We start from the raw sequence: 21,985 nt of genomic DNA on the forward strand, positions 1-21,985 counted from the left end.
AATAGATAGTATCCAGGGTAATATTGTATACTGCAACTGGGGCATAATTCTATATGTCTATGATAATCACATATAACATGGTTGGTCACAGAGTAATAAGGGCAAAATATGATATATATTTGTTTCATTAAATAGATACTGCAGCCATACAGAATATATATATATATATATATATATATATATATATATATATATATATATATACATACTGTATATGTGTATATATATATATATATATATATATATATATATATATATATGTATGGCTGCAGTATCTATTTAATGACACAGATACATATATCATATTTTGCCCTTATTACTCTGTGACCAACAATACAACAAACCTGCAGGGTGCCCATCAAATCTAATTTGGATCATTAATGCTGTTCTAAAATCAATTTCATTTTAATCCAATTAAGCCACAAGCCAAGTAACCACCAGATAATTTTGTTAAGCCTTTATAACTCTTCTTTATCACACCCATCCCTAGGGTGTACTTATTTAAATGACACTATACTTAATATAAATTCACAGACAGGAATGGTAGCCTCTGTGTCAAGCGTAGCCATCAAACAGTAAATTATGCTCCAGTTGCTTACCATTTGATTTCTTTGCAGGTTTTCCCCAGTCAGGAGCGCACTATGCGGATGGAGTGGATATTCCAGAAAGTGAGGTATGGTTGTTTTTTGTAAACTTTCTATAAAACTGCACAAGGGGAATGAGGAGTTCTAAAATTGCTCCATCTAAATAACACTTGTCATTCAGAGAATTAGTGCTCATGCACTCGTCCATTTTACATCTCTTAGGATGTTATTTATATATATATATATATATATATATATATATATATATATTTATTTTTTTTCCAATTACTTCTGTTACAAACTAATTAGAATAATCTTGATGTTATATATTTTGTTTGACATTATCACATTAGAAGTAATTAGAAGTAATAGTACTTGTACTTTACGCTTTCAAATAAGGATCTATTGATGGGAAGGATGGGAGAACTGTAAATTCACAGCTTTCAAGACAAAGATATCAAGACTTATAGAATTATTTTCCATAAAAACAGTTGATGGAAGACCATAGAATATATATACTACTCACAAAAAGTTAGGGAGATTTCGGGGGAAATTCCCGCAAAACTGGAAAAGTTCACACCACAGCGATATTTTAACTTGAAAGTAGGGCACTTATGTAGCAGCGTGCACTGGTAATTTACTCATTTCAAATAATTAATTGAAATATTGATACAAAAGACAACAATGGTCGTGGATATTCCCCCCACAAAAATAAAAATTGTTAATGCTCAATAACTTGTCCTGTGGCCTTGGCAATCAATTACAGCTCGACAACAACATCTTATGCTGTTCATAAGTGGAGTTATTGTCTGCTGAGGCATGGCATCCCACTCTTCTTGAGGTACAGAGTTAAGAGCGTCTACATGGCAGTTCAGCTGATCCTATAGGTGTACTATGGGATTCAGATGGTGCAGGGCACTCTATTTGAGGTACCCCAGTCACCAGCAGTTGTTCCCTAATGATGCAACCTTGATAAGCTGGAGCAGTGTCGTCTATGACGATGAAATTAGGCCAATGTTGTTTATACAGAGGCACAATGACTAGATTAATGATGTTATTCAAGTAGTAGGGACTTGTCACTGTATCATTCACAAAGTGTTGGACAGTTCTGTATTGAGAAGACACACCTGCCCACACTATAACACCACCACCACCAAAGTCTCATCTGGTGACAGCAGTGGCTAATACATAGCGCTGTCCTTGACGTTGCCAACATCATTGGCGGCCATCACTTCTGCTAAGCATGAATCAGCTTTTATCATTCAACAGCACTGAGGCCCCCAACAAGACAATAAAACCTGTGCCTGGTGGTATTTTCAGGTACCCTTGCATATAATGTAGCACTCAAACTACGCTGATGTAAATGGTTTTGAATGGTCTGACATGACACTTGGGTACCTTTCACTTCCCTGTGAAATGTGCCTGGAGTTATGTGGCAGTCGTCATCCCATTTCGAAGGACATTTTTCACAATGAAGCAGTCATCAGTGTGGGATGTGGCCAAAGGACAACCACTTCTATTCCTTTCTGTGACTCTTCTAGTCTTTCTGTATCTCTGTGGGAACCGACTGATGACACTCTGTGATACTGTAAGCTCAGTGACTAATTCTGTCTAAGAATATCCTGTTTGAAGCCTCGCATTGGCAAGATACTGCTGATCAATTGTTAGGTGTCTTGGGCTCATGATGTTAAAATGTGAACAGCATGATGAGGAGGCTGTTTAAATACCAATTATAATTCAACCCCAAAATTAATCGATCAAATACCTATTGTGAATCTGCCATTAAGCTCCTTATTAGAGAACAGTAAGTTGTACAAAAAGTACTGAAACACTGAACAATTGGACATGTGCATTCAGACATTTAGAGAAGGTCACATTAAGTTCACCTGGAAAGGTTAGAGTGCATTTTAGGATCATCTTGAAATTTTACCCAAAAACCAAGTAACCCTAACTTTTTGTGAGTAGTTATCATCAGACCACTCTTGATTTCATGCTATTCCATTTCCCTTACTAGCAAAGGACTGGGATAAGAAATGTACTTCTAAGGGAGGAAGGGACTGGGTGATTTGAGTTGTCTTTATGATTGACTGCCAAGGAAAATCGAAAGAGGTAAGGACCATGTCCATCTTCAGCAAGAGCATGGTACAATGCCTTGGATCTGCGATATTGCCAATCTTGGACACTTGACAATTACCGTATTTTACCGCCCCTCTCTCAGCGCTGAAGCTAGCACTGACGTGTGGGCGGGGTGATAGGCGGGGACGTGCGCATAATTAACAGCTGACCGTGATCACCCCTGGCAACTACAGCCTGGAGTGATCATGTGCGGCTGTATTCACTGCCCCCCGCGCATCATCATCAGCACGGGGTGCAGTGAATCAATGTACTCACCGTTCCCCTGCAGCATCGCGATGTCCTCCAGTCTGCCGGCCGCGCTGTGTGTACTGCAGACTAGCGGTGCTCACAGCGATGACGTCATCGCTGTGTGCACGTGTGTCCTCACAGCCATGTCGGCAGACTGGAGGACATCGCGGTGCTGCAGGGAACGTGGCTGGCTCAACACAGCGCTGCCGGCACAGACAGGAGGAGGAGCGACACTGCGTGGAACAAGGAAAGGTGAGTGTAAACATTTATTTATTTTTTTGTGTGTGCCGCAGGATGGGGGTATATGAGCAGGATAATGGGGGTATATGAACAGGATGATGGGGGTATATGAGCAGGATAATGGGGTATATGAGCAGGATGATGGGGGTATATGAGCAGATGATGGGGGTATATGAGCAGATGATGGGGTATATGAGCAGGATAATGGGGGTATATGAGCAGGATGATGGGGGTATATGAGCAGGATAATGGGGGTATATGAGCAGGATAATGGGGGTATATGAGCAGGATGATGGGGGTATATGAGCAGGATGATGGGGATATATGAGCAGGATGATGGGGGTATATGAGCAGAATGATGGCATATATGAGCAGGATGATGGTGTATATAGCAGGATGGGAGCACATACCAGGATGGCAGTATATAGCAAGATGGGGCTATACCAGGATGAGGGACATAAATATATACACAAGGCAGGTGCATCATTACCAGGATGGGTACCTTAGTAGTGAATTTGGGGATATTACCCCCATAATAGTGTCAGCAGCAGATCCTCTACACATAACTGTGTCATGACCACATTTTTTGCTTAAAATTTTATTTTCCTATTTTCCTTTTCTAAAACCAGGGTGTGTCTTATGGTCCGGTGCGTCTTATAGTCCGAAAAATACGGTAGATGCCGCAGTCAATAGAACATGCAGAATCTAAGGGGTTGGATGGGTTTTCATTGCAGCTATGGGACCCATTGGTCACGAGGCCGAGTACCTAGTAGAACTAAAAAAATTGAAACAGATAATAAAAAATTATTTAAATAATCAAGTTAATTAATTATTTGTCATAAATACGGTATAAAAGCCATGCCAGAATTTCTATTTTTTATCCCCATGCAAAATGAAAAAAAAAGTGATTAAAACATTTATATCTAAGACTGCAGAATACAAGATCTCATACAGTTCCATCAATAATAATCAATAATAAAATGATGCCGACACAAAAAAATGTTTATGCAAAATGTTTATTTAAAAACATTTTTTTTTTCTTTTTTTCTCCGTGCCACACCCTGCAAGAGTTAGGCTCTGTGCGCACATTACATTCTATTCCGCAGCGTGAAAGTCACTGCCTGTGCGTCTCAGAACGAAGCCGAAAAAGCTGCGTTCTGATACGCATTCGGCAGAACGCAACGTGCACACATTCCTGGAGAATTCATGCGTTCTGGATGCTTTCTCTGCCATAGACAGAGTGGGAAAAGCATCCAGAATGCACATTTTTCACAGTGTGGTCTCACTCGGCTCTGCAGCATCCCCATAGACTTGCAGCAGAGCCGAGTGGGACCGCACTGTCAAAAATAGCATGGCTGGCTGTGAGAGAGAGCCGCGCGATCAGAATGAACTCGGATGAACTTCACCTGACTTCATTGTGATCGCGCGGCTCTGTGCGTGTGCCGCGGCTTGATTTGCGGTCACATGTGAAGGACTCACCTGTGATCGCAAATCCCCTGAGTGACTGCAGTGAGCCGCGCGATCAGCTGTGCTTTCACTGAGGTTACTCGCGGCCACAGCTGCAGTCCTCCACTTGAGAGCGGTGGCAGTGAGTAACCTCAGTGACAGCACAGCTGATCGTGCGACTCTCTTCAGTTGCTGCATGGAGCTGATAGGAGCGGCAGTGTTCTAGATGTGGCAATTACAGGCGGCTGCTGGCTGATAGTGTTCGACTGGGGGGCTCCCCATAATGTGGAGCTCCCCATCCTGAGAATACCAGCCTTCAACCATGTGGCTTTACCCTGGCTGGTATCCAAATTGGGGGGACCGCACGTCGTTTTTTTTTTTTTAATTATTTTTTTTTTTTTACTGCTCGATATAGACACGCCCCCCGGCGGCTGTGATTGGTTGCAGTAAGACAGCTGTCACTCAGCATGGGGGCGTGTCTAACTGCAACCAATCATAGGCGGCGGTGGTTGGGGGAAGCAGGGAATACGTGATGGATTAATGAGCGGCCGGCATTTTCAAAAGAGGAGAAGCCGTCACAGCATGAACGCCATGCTGCGCCGCTCCAGAGATCGTGGATTCGTGAGTATGAGAGAGGAAGTGGGAGGGAGAGACCGACATGGACAGAGAGAGAGATAGAGACATAGAGAGAGAGACCGTCCGACAGACCGACAGAGAGAGAGACGAAAGACCTGCCTTTATTATTTAAAAAAACATGCGGATCGCAACAATAATGCAATGCAAGTGCACTGCTTAACATTTTGGCAGTGTTTTTCTACAACTCATTGATTTCAATGGGTGTAGAACGCAGCCAAAATGGCAAAAACAATTGACATGTTGCTTCTTCAAACACAGAGATTTTAACAAGTTTTACGCACCTAAAACGCTGCGTTTTAAAAAAAGCACTGTGTGCACAAGAAAGCCCTATTTTCCATAGACTTTGCCTGAAAATCAAAACGCATGCAATTTGGCATGAAAACGCTGCAGCTCAAAATGCTGCGGAAACGCAGGAAAAAATGCAACGTGCGAACACAGCCTTAGAGTGATTGTTAAGTTCTAAGATTCTAAAACTAACAGCATTTAAAAAAATAAATAAATAAAAACCTAATAAAAAAAATCAGCTAAACTGATTGTGAAACAAAAGTTATGAAAGTTATGATTTTTGAAATGCAACAATGATAAAAAATAAAATAAACAAGATAAAGACTACAAATTTTCTGCAAATTTTCATGTTGATTGAAGCTGGAGAGAGGATGTTATTTTGCAAGGAAATTAAATACCTTACGTGATGTCTTACGTGGCCAACTCCTTTTTAATCCCTTTACACCCAGCCTGGATTTCACATTTATCACCAGGCCATTTTTTTCAATTCTGACCAGTGTCACTTTGACAGATTATAACTCTGGAACACTTCATAGGATCCCAGTGATTCTAAGGCCTCTGCCACACTCACGTGAATTTCACGCACGTGCCGAGAGACACGTATTTTCCCTGCGTGTTGTGTGCAGGTAAGTACGTGTCTCTGGTACGTGCGTGACACGTGTGTTCTACGTGTGCTATCCGCGATAGCACACGTAGAATCAGTAATTATTATACTCACCTGGTCCTTCCTGATGTCCGCGCTGCTGTCCGTGGTGCTGATCCTCGGTCTCCAGCCCTCCCGTCTCCCCGCTGCTGCTGCTGCCAGGCTGTGAAGTGAATATTCAATGAGAATAATGAGCGGCGGTCGGCAGCAAGAGGCAGCAGCGGCAGAGACAGGAGGGCTGGAGAAGGTGAGTTAATGTTTTTTTTTTTTTTTAACTGACATGTGTGTTTTCTCCGGCGCGTGTCACACGGGACCGCATCCACACTACACCCGTGTGGTGCGGGTGCGGGCCGTGTGACACCCGTGCTGCCGGCGAAAAACCGGACATGTCAGCGCTTTGAAAATCGCACACACGTACAAACGCACACGGACACACGTTCCGTGTGGTTTTACGTGTGTGTGCCTGCTACAATAGGGTAGCATTGGTTAAAGTGTCTCCGTGCCGCCGGTACGTGTAAAAAATGACAAACACGTGCCGGAGGCACGGATGTGTGGCACAGGCCTAAGGCAGTTTATTTGTGACATATTGTACTTCATGTTAGTAGTAAATTTAAGATAATATTTTATGCGTTTATTTGTGAAAATATCAGAAATTTAGCGAAAATTTTGCAATTTTCAAACTTTGAATTTGTATGCCCTTAAACCAGAGAGTTATGCCACACAAAATAGACAATAAATAACATTTCCCACATGTCTACTTTACATCAGTACAATTTTTGAAACATATTTTTTTTAGGAAGTTAGAAGGGTTCTAACCTCATCAGCAATTTCTCATTTTTCCAACAAAATTTACAAAACCATTTTCTTAGGGACCACATCACATTTGCAGTGACTTTGAGAGGCCTATTTATACAGAGTGACACCATTTTAAAAGCTGGACCATTTAAAGGGAACCTGTCAGCAGAAATTTTGCCTAAAACCTAAAAGATTCCCCCTTTGCAGCTCCTGGGCTGCATTCTAGAAAGGTCCCTGTTATTATTGTGCCCCATGTGAGACCAAAATAAAAACTTTATAAAGTGGTACCTTTTGTATTCAGATTCTGTAAATGTGACACGGGGGTGGGCTGCCTGATGGCCGTTAGTCTGCCTCCTGGTCCTGTATGCCGCCCCCATCGCTCCTTTCCATAGCTGATGCACCGCCCACTGCTCCAGCCATCCCCGCGCATACCCAGTGCCAGTCTCACGGGACTGAGCAGTGGGACCGCTGGTGACGTGTGCGCAGGCAAGTGATTATGGGCGGGGCTCTGATTGTTATCAGCAAGTACCCGCCCATAATCTCGTGAGCGCGCAAACCTCTCCAGCGGTCACACTGTGCTCAGGGTAGATGCTAGACTGTATGGGCTGCTTCCAGGGATGACGTCCCTTTTGTCACGTGATAGTATTTTGAACACGCCCCTATCAAGAGAACACTGAGACTATCACAGAACAGGTGCATTTATACTGAGACTTGATTACACACAGGAGGATTATATTTATCATCATCAGTCATTTAGGACATTGCATCATTCAGAGATCCTCAATGAACTTCTGGAGTTAGTTTGCTGTACTGAAAGTAAAGGGGCCGAAAAATATTGCAGTTTTTTATTTTTTATAAAAATTTAAAATAGGCAATAAATATCGTTCACCTTCACAATTGTGTCCCACTTGTTGACTCTTCACCATAAAATTTAAGTTTTTTATCTTGATGTTTGAAGCCTGAAATGTGGGAAAAGGTTTAAAAATTCAAGGGATCCGAATACTTTTGCAAGGAACTGTATATACAACTAATCTGTTTCATTAGGAAATAGATGACAGAGTGTGACAGCCCAGTGTATGTCATTGTGCATTGTCTAAGGTAAGGATTACATAAAATCATATCATATCTCAGATGTATTTTCCTGTCCTCTTTTCAATCTAGAGACTTGCATTCTGCTTCAGTCAGTGGACAGCGCTATCAGATCAACCCCAGGTAAAACCACAGGAATAAACATATGTAATGTATATTTTGGGTGATGTGATATGCCACTGTGAAACAGACACTACAGCCACAATATCATATACAGCCTTTTACTATATATATTATTAAAATGTTCAATCTATGTTATGCTTGTAACAGACAACCTTTATAATAATCATTTCTCTTTTTTGTCAGACAATGTAGTCAAGAATAGATAAGGTACCCTAATGCTAATCTGTCATCTATATGTGATGTCCTATTTAATGTAACACTCCAGCGGATTTCTTTTTCAGTGTTGGAGTGGTGCGTTAAACCTAAGTCCGCTGCCCCGGTCTTAGGCGGGCTTTACACGCTGCGACATCGCTAGCAATTGCTAGCGATGTCGAGCGCGATAGCACCCGCCCCCGATGCACGGCCGAAATGTGGTGATCGCTGCCATAGCGAACATTATCGCTACGGCAGCATCACACGCACATAACTGCTCTGCGACATCGCTGTGACTGGTGAACCGCCTCCTTTCTAAGGGGGCGGTTTGTTCAGCATCACCGCGATGTCACAGCAGCGTCACTGAACCACCGCCCATTAGAAAAGGAGGGGAGGAGATGTGCGGCCGGAAGATGCCGCCCACCTCCTTCCTTCCTCCTTTTCCGGTGGAAGCAGGTAAGGAGATGTTTGTCGTTCCAGCGGCGTCACACATAGCGATGTGTGCTGCCGCAGGAACGACAAACAACATCATACCTGCAGCAGCACCGATATTATGGAAATGAACGACGTGTCAACGAGCAACGATTTTGCACGTGTTTGCGCTCGTTGATCGTCGCTCATTTGTGTCACACGCTGCAATGTCGCTACCGGTGCCGAATGTGCGTCACTAACGACGTGACCCCGACGATATATCGGCAGCGATGTCGCAGCATGTAAAGTACCCCTTACTCTCTGGCGTTGAATCCTTTTTCAGAGCCTATCTGGTCCGGTGGCACCATCTTGTGCTCGTAACTTCTGGCTAGCCGGAAGTCATCAGTTATGTCACATTTGCTCAATACAAGTCTATGAGAGCCAGGACGAGGTTCTCATAGAACTTTATTGATTTGTAACCTACTTTGCGCTCCATGAAACACTGAATAGAGCCAACAGGTCACAAATGAATGGAGACTGACTGAAGCAACACTGGAAACAGATAAAGCCACCGGATGGTGAGCATAAAACGAGGCAGATGACTTACATTTAAAACACCATTCTAGCAGTTAAATTAGAAATAAAACACTAGAGGGGTGCTTTAAGGGTAAAATATTATATAGACAGGGTCCCTCTATCATTAGTCAAGATGTAGTAAATATTTTTCAAACCATACAGCCTAACCAGAAATACAGCAGTCTCACCATTGAGTCATGAGTGGATTACCAGCTGTGTAACTGCATTCATACTGTATATAGCAGCCATCTGTCACTGGTCAGAGGGCAAGATCAAGATGGTAGGAGTTCTCTCAGCATGGTGAATATAGTGATCTGAAAAGTAGACGTCCACTATATTTTTGGATATGCTCTAGTCAACGAGACCACAGGCATGGGAAATTATCGCTGGTATCATATGTCTTACGGAGTGAGTAAGGCGAGTCTTATTTGTTGTATTAGAACATTCATACTATTAATACAATAAGAAAATCTTTTTAAATTGGGCGTAATATACAGGGTTACTCTCTACTGTAAAGGCAAGATGTCATAAAAAAAGCAATTTTATTTATTTGGGTTATTTTATAGTGCTCATTCTCGCAAAATTAAATTATGATGATTCGGGTAGCATTTTTTAACCTTATTTTTTTGGGTCACACAGAATGGAATTGCACCAAAAAATTTCCATAGGAATTATGTCAGACACAATATTGTTTTTTTGTATGAATAACGCAGATGCCCATGTGCAGTTGCAATTCGGCACATTTTAGTGTATTTTGGTGGAGTTGTCGGCAGGTTACTTGCTGCAGATGCAGTAAAGTCTATAACACAAAATATATACCCCACCGTTATCCTTCTTCTGGTCACCTGCCTGGTGTTTATTGATGTCTTCTTGTCCTGAGACTGGACGCAGAAGTGAAAGGGTACGCTCACATGAGCGTATGACTCGGACAAGTACAATGCGAAAAAATGAGGGAGATCAGATTGTCAACTTTTTTCTGATCCAGATTCTGGATGAGAGAAAAGTCGCAACATGTTGCGATTGTCAGTGAGAGCCGTGTCACTTGCACCCATACAAATCTATGGGTGCAAGTGAAACCTCGGACTGCACTTGGATGACATCCGAGTGCAGTGCGATAGTCATGTGAAGCCCCACAGGTGTTGTGTCGGTGCATTACCTTCAGGGACTCCACTCAGCTGGATCTGGTCACAGGTAGGGAATCTTCGGTTTTGATCGTGACGCCACTCTCAGTATTGCGGCCAGTAGGGACCGCCACTGCAGGTTGAGGGTCGCCTGGGGCTGATGGTGTGTGCAGTTAGTTGGAATAGCCTCCTGAGAGTGAGGCAAGCCCCAGGGCCCGGTGTAGGTTTGTAGTACCACAAGTCGCAGAATGACTCACACAGGCAGGATGTCTTTCAAGGGCTTTACTCACTTTTGATGGCAGGGTGAGTAGCCCGGGCGTAGCTGGGATGAACCAGATGGGAACCAGGTATCCTTCAGGCTGACTTTATGAGGGTGACTACTGACTCGCCTTCCTTAGCCCTTGGTGGTTTGGGGTGACCCCGACTTTGAGTCCCTATGGGGGTCACCCAGGGAAGATGCTGCAGCCTCTCTCCCCCTTTTGTTTGCCGTTTGCTTGTTCCCCGGACCAGGCCACTCCAGCTGCTTGCCTCCTGTGACCTATGGGCCCTCACTGCGGTTACGTGGCTGCGGCTTTTGTGGTGTTGTGGTGTGGGCTTTGAGAGCCCCACACCGGCAGGTTTAGCAGAAGAAAGCTGGATCTATCTTCGCTTCGGGATCTGCCGCCCGGTTGGGCCTGGTGCTCTCTAGCAGTCTCCTTACTTCCCACTCCGTGCTTTCTCTCTAGCTGAAGCTGGCTTTCAGGCAGCACTCCTAGTTGACCGTTCTCCCCCGTCAGTAGCCACTGCGCGGGCGCTGTTAGACAGCATCTCCCCACAGGTCTGCTCCTCTCCGAGCCCTCTGGAGTTCTCTGCTCTAACTGACTCACTGCTCCTCCTCTCCTGTTCTTGCCTACGCCACCTAGCAACCAGACTCTCCACCACACCCCTTGAGAGGAGATGGAGGCTTTTGGCCCCCTCCACTATTCCAGTGAAGGTCAAGGCTTTTCCCCCTCCTGGGATCCCCAGGGGTCCTCTCATGGGTACATGTGTGAGACCTGATCACTATGCGCCTGTGTTCCACACCCCTGTCAGCCTTCTGGATTACCTGTGTTGTACTGTCCCCAGCATGGGTGCAGTACTCAGTGGTGCCTGACCAGGTCAGGGGCGCCACAGTCACATCAGCTGACAATGGAGGAGATGGGGGGATTAATCCTTCCCTCTCCTCCACAGCTGTGATCAGAGCGAAGGGTCGGATCATAGTTGCATGACACTCGGCTCACACTGGCAGCATAGCTGGAGCCGAGGGTCATTAGCATATCACATCCAATGCACTCACATCCGATACCATACCATTGTTTAAATCCAGCCTAATATAATGAGATTTCATCATCAGGCGTCTGAGGTAGGACTCCTTCACACCTCAGGGATTTTTTTTTAAACACAAATAAATGGTCTGACTTCATCAGTGTTTGCCTTCAGCGGTTGGTTAGGGTGACAGTTTTTACCATCCAAGTTCAGTCAGTTTCATTATTTTTTCTTGGTGAAAAAAACGATTGAGGTTTCTCAGACTTCCCATATCAAACAGTCCATGAAAAACAGACAACACATGGATGGCATGCAAGTGTTGTCTGATTGTTTCACGGACCATACACTTGCCATGTCGAGTTTAATTCGACACTAGGATCAAAATCAGACAAGTCTTTGTGCTTTTGTGCAAACCACTCAGTACACGATAAAAATTGGATATGTGAGATACTCCATAGACTATCACAGGTACAAGTGCTATCTGTAAAATACATGCATAGCAGCCGTACAAGACAAACTGACATGTGAAGGGGCCGTTAGGCTGGGTTCATACAAGCATATGCAAAATCGACCATCCTTGATCATCCATAAAAAGATGTTTTTGCAGCTGAATGAGTTCCATGTGTACATTTTTTACATCCATATTCCATCCATTTGTGTGTTTTTTTACTTCTGTTTTCCATCCCTATCTCCATTTTGTTTATGAACAATAAAATAAATGCTAATAGTCAAATATAGTTCCTATGTACATTGTTGGGCATTTTGGTACAGCAGAGCTGAGTTGCAGGAGGCACATATCATCAGTAGGGACATGTAGACAGACTGGTACCTTGATACAACGTATCTAAGATTACAGTCAGGCACCAGGATGTAGCAGAGCTGAATGTGTGGACGAAATATGACATTATTTTTGTACCTTGAAAAAGGCTCCAGTTCGTCGCCAAAACATGTTGGTATGATCCAAAGATTCATTTTATAGTATTGAGAACTCTTCATTCCCACAAGCGCAACCCCAAGATTGATGCTTTGCTCGCCAGTGTTAATGAAGTGTCTGTGGCGCCCCTGAGGCTTCCGTCGTCACAGAGATGCTCCACCTCATCCAGAGGTGTGGTATCCCATCCCAGGGTAAGAAGGGGTCATCCACTGGTTCACGCGACACACGTACACAGACAGACTCATCACAACACTCCACTAAACCGTGGTTAGGGCCTAGTGCAGCTAGACTTGTATAGCGACTAGCATTGTCCCCAAAGCCAGTTTGGGGGTGGAGCTTAGTGGGTCAGGTGTCTGAGGTGAGTGAGCAGGGCATTAGTTGACAGTGTCAGTTAGAGGTTAGCGGTCGAGTGGTGTGGTGAGGAGGTGACCGGAGTGTAGAAACCCAGAGGTCCTGCTCGACCCGGGTGACACAGAAGAAGGGATCCTAGAGACACGGAATTGTATAAGGCACCCATGGCCTTGCTCCACAGAACACTGGGTGGAAGGATCTTGCCGCAAAACCCGGTCCCTAGACTAAAAGAAAACTAACATACTCTTTAGTAACACTGGGGCCTGGGTGGCTACAAGCATCCAGGGCCAAAAATCAGCACACGAATCTGCTGGAAGGGGGCCACAGAGCATCACGGGGCCAAGCAGGCAGAAAACCCGTTGAAGGTCCGTGGCCCCTGGCTCAGGGCACTGTGTGCGGAGGCGCGGGACAGATGACTAGGAAAAGCACATCTGAGGGGTGCACCGGTATTGGCCTCTGACCTGTCCGGGATCGGCGGGAGCCCATTACGGTGGATCCCAGCATACCGCGGGTGATTGCCAGCTTACTGTACACCTGTGGAACTGGTGTCGTGAGACTTTGACTGCAACCCCCAGTGTCGTCTACTACCTTCCCGCGCCTTCTCACGATCCCCAAGCCTCAAGCTCTACCTGTAGGGAGCAACATACATCACCTCAGCGGTGCCATCAACATCTGCCCCAGGGAATACACAGTGCAGCAACGGCTCACATAGCTGCAGCACCACAGGTGGCTGTCATGAACCTTTACTCTTAACTACAACTCCCATCATCACAATCATCGTCCCTTTGTTACTGAAAGACATCCCCAGGGTCACGAAACCGTCCCACGCCGACACGACATCACCGGACTAGTCTGGCCCGGTAACGAGTACCCCCCGACCCTGGAGCTGGGCGTGTCATGTCCACTTGGAGTAAGATGTGGCAAATTCATCAAAAGGGATGAATACATTTGGTGCACCCTTCAACTGATATGCTCCAGAACAAGACATGTATTCCAGTCAAGAATTTATGTACATATCTGTCCTAACTTGCACATCTTATAATGTAATTATAGGCTGTGCACGACCACCTCTGTCCCCATAAAGCTCCAACAATGTTTTAAAGTTGGCGTAGCTGGACAGGAGTGGCATAAAATGTCAAGTCACAGCATTTTTGCTACATTTCAATTTTATGCCAGAATCCTGGTGAAGCTATTTGATAAATATGGTCTTAGGTTGTGCCCTCAAATGTCTTATTCCTTTTAAATCTACTTTTGTTTTTAATTAGAAAATCTGCTTTAAAACACATTTTTTGCAGTCTCTGTTTGTGAAACCAGCCATATAGGACTAAAGAAGGGGAAATGTCGTTGTGTTTGTATTGATATAGTGCTGTCAATGACATAAGGTCTGCGGGATAAAATGTATCCAATGGATTCTCTGATGTATCAATTCTCAGCCCTACTTTGGTTACTATATACATTATTTAGATTGTACGGGGTCTATGGGGAATAATATGCTTGCTTACAGATGCTGACATAAAGCTTTCTTAATGAGCTGATATCCCAAAAGATGATTTAAAGATTGTAAATTAGTGAATTATATACTTAAGCGGGCTTTACACGCTACGACATCGCTAATGCGGAGTCGTTGGGGTCACGGAATTCGTGACGCACATCCGGCCGCATTAGCGATGCCGTTGCGTGTGACATCGATTAGCGATTTTGCATTGTTGCAAAACAGTGCAAAATCGCTAATCGGCGACACGGGGGTCCATTCCCAATTATCGTTACTTCAGCAGTAACGAGGTTGTTCGTCGTTCCTGCGGCATCACACATCGCTGCGTGTGACGCTGCAGGAGCGAGGAAGCTCTCCCTACCTGCCTCCCGGCCGCTATGCGGAAGGAAGGAGGTGGGCGGGATGTTACGTCCCGCTCATCTCCGCCCCTCCGCTGCGATTGGGCGGCGGTTCAGTGACGTTTCAGTGACGTCGCTGTGACGCCGCACGGACCGCCCCCTTAGAAAGGAGGCGGTTTGCCGGTCACAGCGACGTCGCCGGACAGGTAAGTATGTGTGACGGCTGTGGGCGATGTTGTGCGGCACGGGCAGCGATATGCCCGTGTCGCGCAACAGATGGGGGCGGGTACGCACACTAGCGATATCGGGACCGATATCGCAGTGTGTAAAGTAGCCTTTAGTCTTGATTTTTAATAGGCAAGAATTTAAGTAAAACCTGACAATGAATATACAATAAATAAAGGAAATAAGGAGACCCTAGAGTATAGCATATTAAAAGACAAGTTTTCCAAAGTAGTTTAGTAAAATCAGCAAAATAATATTTTTTACATACATTGCATAACATAAATGATTATACGCCCTTTAAAAATTAAGGTTTTAATCAATTTCTCACTGAACGAAATAACAATTTCATGATTTTAACAAGACTGAGTTTCATAGAACATTTTTTTTCACACATAACATGACAGTGAGGCTAATAATATAAATGTAATGTGAGGGCTCATACTGTAGTTAGGTGGCAATGTGGGTGCTTATAATTAGAGATGAGCAAGTACCGTAATATTTGTATTCGCTATACTCGTAACGAGTACTTTGTAATATTTGAGTATTCGTTCAGAATAGCAAGTACAATGCAAATCAATGGGAAATGCGAGTAATTTTCTGCTGAACCCAACAAAGAGGTCTAGGGGCCTGAGGAAATGGCTGAAATGGATGGGAAAGTGATGAAAGTGAATGGGGAGAGACGGGAGAATATGCCTGCCTTCATTTCTGACTCACACATGGTTTCTTGGATTAAGAATGTATCACAGTAATACGCCACTTATTCTCTCTCTGTCTCTAAGCGCTTCATACTCACCGATCACTGGCGCAGCACGGCTGTCACACTGCTCCCGTGGTCTCTCATTCTTCTTCCCTACCTGCTCATTAGGCTCATACATATTCACTGCACCCCCTCATTAGGCTCATACATATTTACTGCTTACATATTTACTGCTTCTCTCGACCACTGGCATCTGTGATTGGTTGCAGTCAAACCCGCCCCCACGCTGAGTGACAGTTGTCTGGCTGCAACCAATTACAGACTCTAGTTGGCGGGTCTATATCGTACAGTAAAATAAATAAATAACTAATTAAAAAAAAATGTCGAGCGGTCCCCCAGCCAAGATAAAGCCACACAGCTGGGGGCTGGTATTCTCAAACTGGGGAGGCTTATCGTTATTAGGTTCTCCCCAGCCTAAAAATATCAGCCAGCAGCCGCCCAGAATTGCCACATCATTAGATGTGACAGTCCCGGTACTTTATCCAGCTCTTTCCGATTGCCCTGGTGTGGTGGGAATCGGGGTAATAAGGATTTAATGGCAGCCCATAGTTGCCACTAAGTCCTAGATTAGTCATGGAAGGCATCTATGAGACACCCCCTCATCACTAATCTGTAAGTAAAAGTAAATAAACACAAATACCTAAAAAATAATTTATTTGAAATAAAAGACAAAAAAGCATCCTCTTTCACCACTTTATTAACACTAGAACTACTGGACTCGTGACACCTACTAGAACTACATAGTGCGAAGTAGTCAAAATGACTACCTCAGTAGTTCTAGTGTTAACCCCCTATACACCCCTACAGGTTTGACGTAATCCACATGAGGTCCCACAACACTTCCAGGACTGCTACATCCGACGCTCATGGCGAGCACCATAGAACAAGACTGCCCACTATGAGCTGCACGCAGCAAGTGAAGTGAGCTGTATGATAAGCTGTGATGTCACTCAGGTGATTTCCGGTCACAGCTGAGTCCTACACCTGTGACCGCAAATCAGGCAGCTGCGACTGAAGTGAGCTGCACGATCAGTGGTGTCGTCACTCAGGTATGTTCTCCACCTGCGGCTCACTTCAGTCGCGGACTCCAGATCACATGGACTCCTGCTGTGACCGCACCCGAGTGACATCACCACTTATTGCGCGTCTCACTTCACTTGCTGCGTGGAGCTCACAGCGGGCAGTCTTGTTCTAAGATGCTCGCTGTGACAGGATAGGGATGTAGCAGAGCTGAATTGCCTTGTGTGGATTACGCTGACCTGGAGGGATGTTTGGGGTTAATAAAGTGGTGAAAGAGGGGGCTTTTTTGTCTTTTATTTCAAATAAAGGATTTTTTGGGTGTTTATGTTTATTTTCTTTTACTTAACAAATTAGTGATGGGGGGTGTCTGATAGATGCCTGCCATCACTAAGCTAGGGCTTATTAGCAGCTGTGGGCTGTTAATAACTCCTTACCACCCTGATTGCCACCGCACCAAGGCACAAGAGGAGGCGGGCCCAGCAACAGAATTGGCGCATCGTAAGGATGTGCCACTTCTGGGACGGCTGTGGGCTGCTATTGTTAGGTGGTAAGGGCCAAATAATGATCGCCCTTCCCACCCTAATGATATCAGCCCCCAATTGTCTGCTGTACCTTGGATGGTTTTAGAAAAATGTGGAGGGACCTCTCGTCATTTTAAAAAAAATAAATAAATAATTTTTAAAAAAAAAAAGAAAAGCATGGGATCCTCTCTATTTTTCATAACCAGCCAAGGTATCGCAGACAGCTGAGGGTTGTAGCCCGCAGCTGCTGCTGTTCATGTGCTGGATATGAAAAATGGGGGGGGACCCAACGTCATTTTTTTACCCCCAAAAATGAAAAAAAAAATCAGCTGGCCAAGCTAGCTATCCCTCTATTGAGCTCTTCTGTTATTTCTTTCTATCTATTCTATCAGTTCTTTCTTTCTATCTATTCTTTCTTTCTATCTATTCTATAGGTTCTATCTATCTATTCTATATTTTCTATCTAGCTATCTGTCTATCTATTCTTTCTATTTTTTCTATCTATACATTTATTCTAGCTATCTATCAATTATCCTATCATATCATATTTTGTTTCTCCTTTAAAAAACGCGTTAACAAAAACGCGGCAAAAACACACCATCATTACAAGCATGTTTTTTTTTACATTTCCAGGGTCTCTGTGACAAGGTGCAGTTTTGGTTGCAGTTTGGGTGCAGTTAAAACTGCAGTGTACACATATAGCCTAAAGGGGGCTTTACACGCTACGACATCGCTAATGCGAACTCGTTGGGGTCACGGAATTGGTGACGCACATCCGGCCACATTAGCGATGCCGTTACGTGTGACACCGATGAGCGATTTTGCATCGTTGCAAAAACGTGAAAAATCGCTCATCGGTGACATGGGGGTCCATTCTCAAAAATCGTTACTGCAGCAGTAATGAGGTTGTTCCTCGTTCCTGCGGCAGCACACATCGCTCCGTGTGACGCCGCAGGAACGAGGAAGCTCTCCTTACCTGCCTCCCGGCCACAATGCGGAAGGAAGGAGGGGGGCGGGATGTTACGTCCCGCTCATCTCCGCCCCTCCGCTGCTATTGGGCGGCCGCTCAGTGACGTCGCTGTGACGCCGCACGGACCGCCCCCTTAGAAAGGAGGCGGTTCGCCGGTCACAGCGACGTCGCCGGGCAGGTAAGTATGTGTGACGGGTCTGGGTGATGTTGTGCGGTACGGGCAGCGATTTGCCCATGTCGCGCAACAGATGGGGGCGGGTACCCACACTAGCGATATCGGGACCGATATCGCAGTGTGTAAAGAAACATAACCTAAACAACCTTCCTTTGACCGGAAGAGGTCCACAAGAAATATATAGCCTAAAATATTGTAGCCCCAATTTCCCAAAATAGAGGTGGGGATACAAAGAGAAGAGGACCACAGATGATCAAAGTGAAATACAAAATTTATTGATATACATGCAGGTGATACAAGACACAGTGAGGACAGGCTAGATGGAAACAGCCTGCCAGGAAACAACCCAGCAGTACCAGGACATACCACCAGATGGCAAAGCCTACTGACACGTGGCAATGTAAGGGAAAAATGATGCAAGGTGTAAAGAGTTGAAAAGATGGCCCGTAGAAGTAGAAAGGGACAATATACAGATAGAATAATAAGTAGAAGATCTGTAGAATCTCCTAAGAGGTCCCAATAGCAAGGGGCAAAAAATGATCAGTCAATATTACCTTGCGACATGTCAGGGCAGCAGTGGTGGAAGTGTCCGGGCGTGGGGGCGGGGCCTCGACGCGCGTTTCGCCGATAGCTTCGTCAGGAGGCGTGGCTATAGTTTAAAAACGAGGGGTATAAGTAGTGAGGTGTGGGAGCCCATTGGCAAATCGGCGCGCACAACGTCATGTTGCCACGCCCCCCCGAACGGCAGGGCACGCCGAGTCCCATGACCCGAGCGTGAGAAGGAAGAGACCTCATTCCCACGTTCAGCACAGGGACCCGCCCGAGCCCGGGCCGCAAGGGGGAGGGGACAGCGCATGACGGAAGCGCGTCTGTGCCAATCAAATAGGTAATGAATGGAGCCGGGAACAGGGACGTCATGGAGAGCTGAGGCACAATTGTGTAAACATAATAGTATTCACAGCGCCAGATAAAGGCGCATATGTGCCGGTCTAAATGGACAGTGAATGAAGGAGGGACCAAAAACGTCATAGGGCGCTGGTAGTGAAATACAATACCAGCAATGACTCGTGCAGCCAAATGCTGCAGGGAAGATAGTATACATCTATATAAAGGGACATTATATGCAATAGTGGGAATATATCAAGTATGCCGAAACCATATATGGATGATATTAGCAAAGATGTGTGTACATAAAAGACATGTTTACATGCAAAGATAGATGCAAAACTGTATAAATATACAGGAAATAGATTCACCATGTATAATACATGGAAGTTAATGTACAGTGAAAAGAACCGTAAAGAGTGTACATATCATAGTGTATATCCATGCGAAGGACAAAATATGTCCTAATCAAAAGATATGTTTATATCAGTTACAGTAAGTACACATATATGTCACCCCTAAATAAAAAGCATGAACATGTCATGAGAACATCAATATATATGTATATATGTACACACACGTATTCATATACAAAAAGTAAGTGATATCAAAGACACCAAATACCAATAATAACATATACAGTATAAGAGACACAGGACAGATTATCATGCCGACTGTGTCCAATCCGGAATAGAGATGCGAAGGAAAATGGTCCATATAAAGATGTACTCCATAAGGCAGATGTCCCCGACGTCCTAATGGTGGCATGAGCTGCAACAAAGATGCAAATGGGCGCCTAGAAAAAAGAAAAGAAATTAAGACCCCGAAGGAAAGAACACACAAAGACCCACCATAAAATTCGCGCTATTTATAAAAATGATTTAAAGCTAACCGCCTCATTGAGGCCCAATGGAGCAACAGTCCCCAAAACCGTCATCCATCTAGTCTCCTTTTGCAAGAGTTTACGCTTGACGTCACCCCCCCTAGAGCCAATGTACACGCGGTCAATTCCACGCACACAGAGGCCCCGGGGACTGCATCCATGGCAAGCCCGAAAGTGTTTAGGAATGGTCTTTAATTTTTCGGGTTCCAAAGACTTAGCCGCACTCCTGATATCACGCACATGTTCTTGGGTACGGACACGCAAAGTGCGTGTTGTCATGCCAATATAAATAAGACCACATGGGCAGGTGAGATGGTAAATAACCGCCTCCGTACCACAAGAAATGTAATGGACAATTCTGAATGTCTTACCACCACAGGAGCTCGAAAAATCAGATTTCTTGGGAATGAACGGGCAGGCGGAGCATGTACCACAAGGTGAAGAGCCCCAAGGGGGGCCACAACTATCAAAAATAAATTTACTGCGGGGAGGAATGTAATGACTCTTAGTCAGCATGTCCTTAAGACTACGGGACCTACGCCATGTGATAGCCGGATGTGGGGTAAGGGCCAAGCGCAAATCCCTGTCGGTGAGTAACACAGACCAATGTTTCTCCAGAACATTACGGATCTCCTGGGATTCTGCGTTAAAAGTAGTGATAAACCGGATGGTTTGATCAGCAGAACCCCCACGAGGTCGATTTCTGGAGAGCAGAGACTGTCTTGTAGTCTGACATGCACGTTCATATCCAGCAGTGATGTCTGTAGACCTGTAGCCCCGATCGCGAAACCGCCGCGACAGAACTGATGCCTGCCGATGGAATGTGGTGTCGTCAGAACAGATTCTCCTAGCCCGGAGAAACTGCCCGACTGGAATGGAGCGCTTAAGCTGCAAAGGATGTGACGAGGAGAAATGAAGGATGGAGTTGGTGGAGGTGCTCTTGCGAAAAATGTCAGTATGTAATGAGCCATCAGGCATAACAGAAATAGATAAGTCCAAAAAGTCGATTGTGTCACGGCTGTACTTCCATGTCAGTCTAATGTTCCTGTTGTTATGATTGAGGAGGCCGAGGAAGGTGTCAAGTTGCGATGTGGAGCCCTGCCAAATGAACAGGATGTCATCTATGTAGCGCATCCAAGAGATGACTGCCCCATGTCCCTCCGTGTCCAGGACCGTATCCCTTTCCCACAGGCCCAGGAAAAGGTTGGCATATGAGGGTGCGCAAGCAGCCCCCATAGCCGTGCCCTGGAGCTGTAGGAAGGGGCGGTCCTTGAACACGAAAAAATTCCGACTGAGTATGAACCGGAGGAGAAGAATGATAAATTCCCTAAGTTCCGGCTCAAAATTAGTCATATTAAGAAAAAACTGGGATGCTGCTACACCCTGTTCATGGCGAATAGATGTATAAAGTGATTCCACATCGCAACTGACAAGCCACATGTCATCCTCAAGAACAACACCGTCGAGCCTCCTAAGAACATCATTGGTGTCCTGAACGAAGGATGGTAAAGTCAGGACACTTTGCTGTAAATAAAAATCAATAAACTGACAAGCAGGTTCACAAAGACCCCCAATCCCTGAGACTATGGGTCTCCCAGGTGGGGACCGGGGGTCCTTGTGAACCTTAGGAAGAAGGTAGAAAGTA

General features: G+C 45.0%; 1 protein-coding gene across 1 annotated transcript in view; it reads left to right on the top strand.

Annotated features, from left to right (window-relative positions):
- Positions 1-21,985, top strand: part of NMS (neuromedin S) — a 187,369-nt gene that overhangs the window by 34,839 nt on the left and 130,545 nt on the right. The window contains exons 3-4 of the mRNA XM_075334263.1: positions 618-673; positions 8,155-8,205. Of these exons, the coding sequence (XP_075190378.1) occupies positions 618-673; positions 8,155-8,205 (107 nt within the window). The remainder of the gene's footprint in view (positions 1-617; positions 674-8,154; positions 8,206-21,985) is intronic.

The sequence above is a fragment of the Anomaloglossus baeobatrachus genome, chromosome 2 (genome assembly GCF_048569485.1).
Source record: "Anomaloglossus baeobatrachus isolate aAnoBae1 chromosome 2, aAnoBae1.hap1, whole genome shotgun sequence".
NCBI lineage: Eukaryota > Metazoa > Chordata > Amphibia > Anura > Aromobatidae > Anomaloglossus > Anomaloglossus baeobatrachus.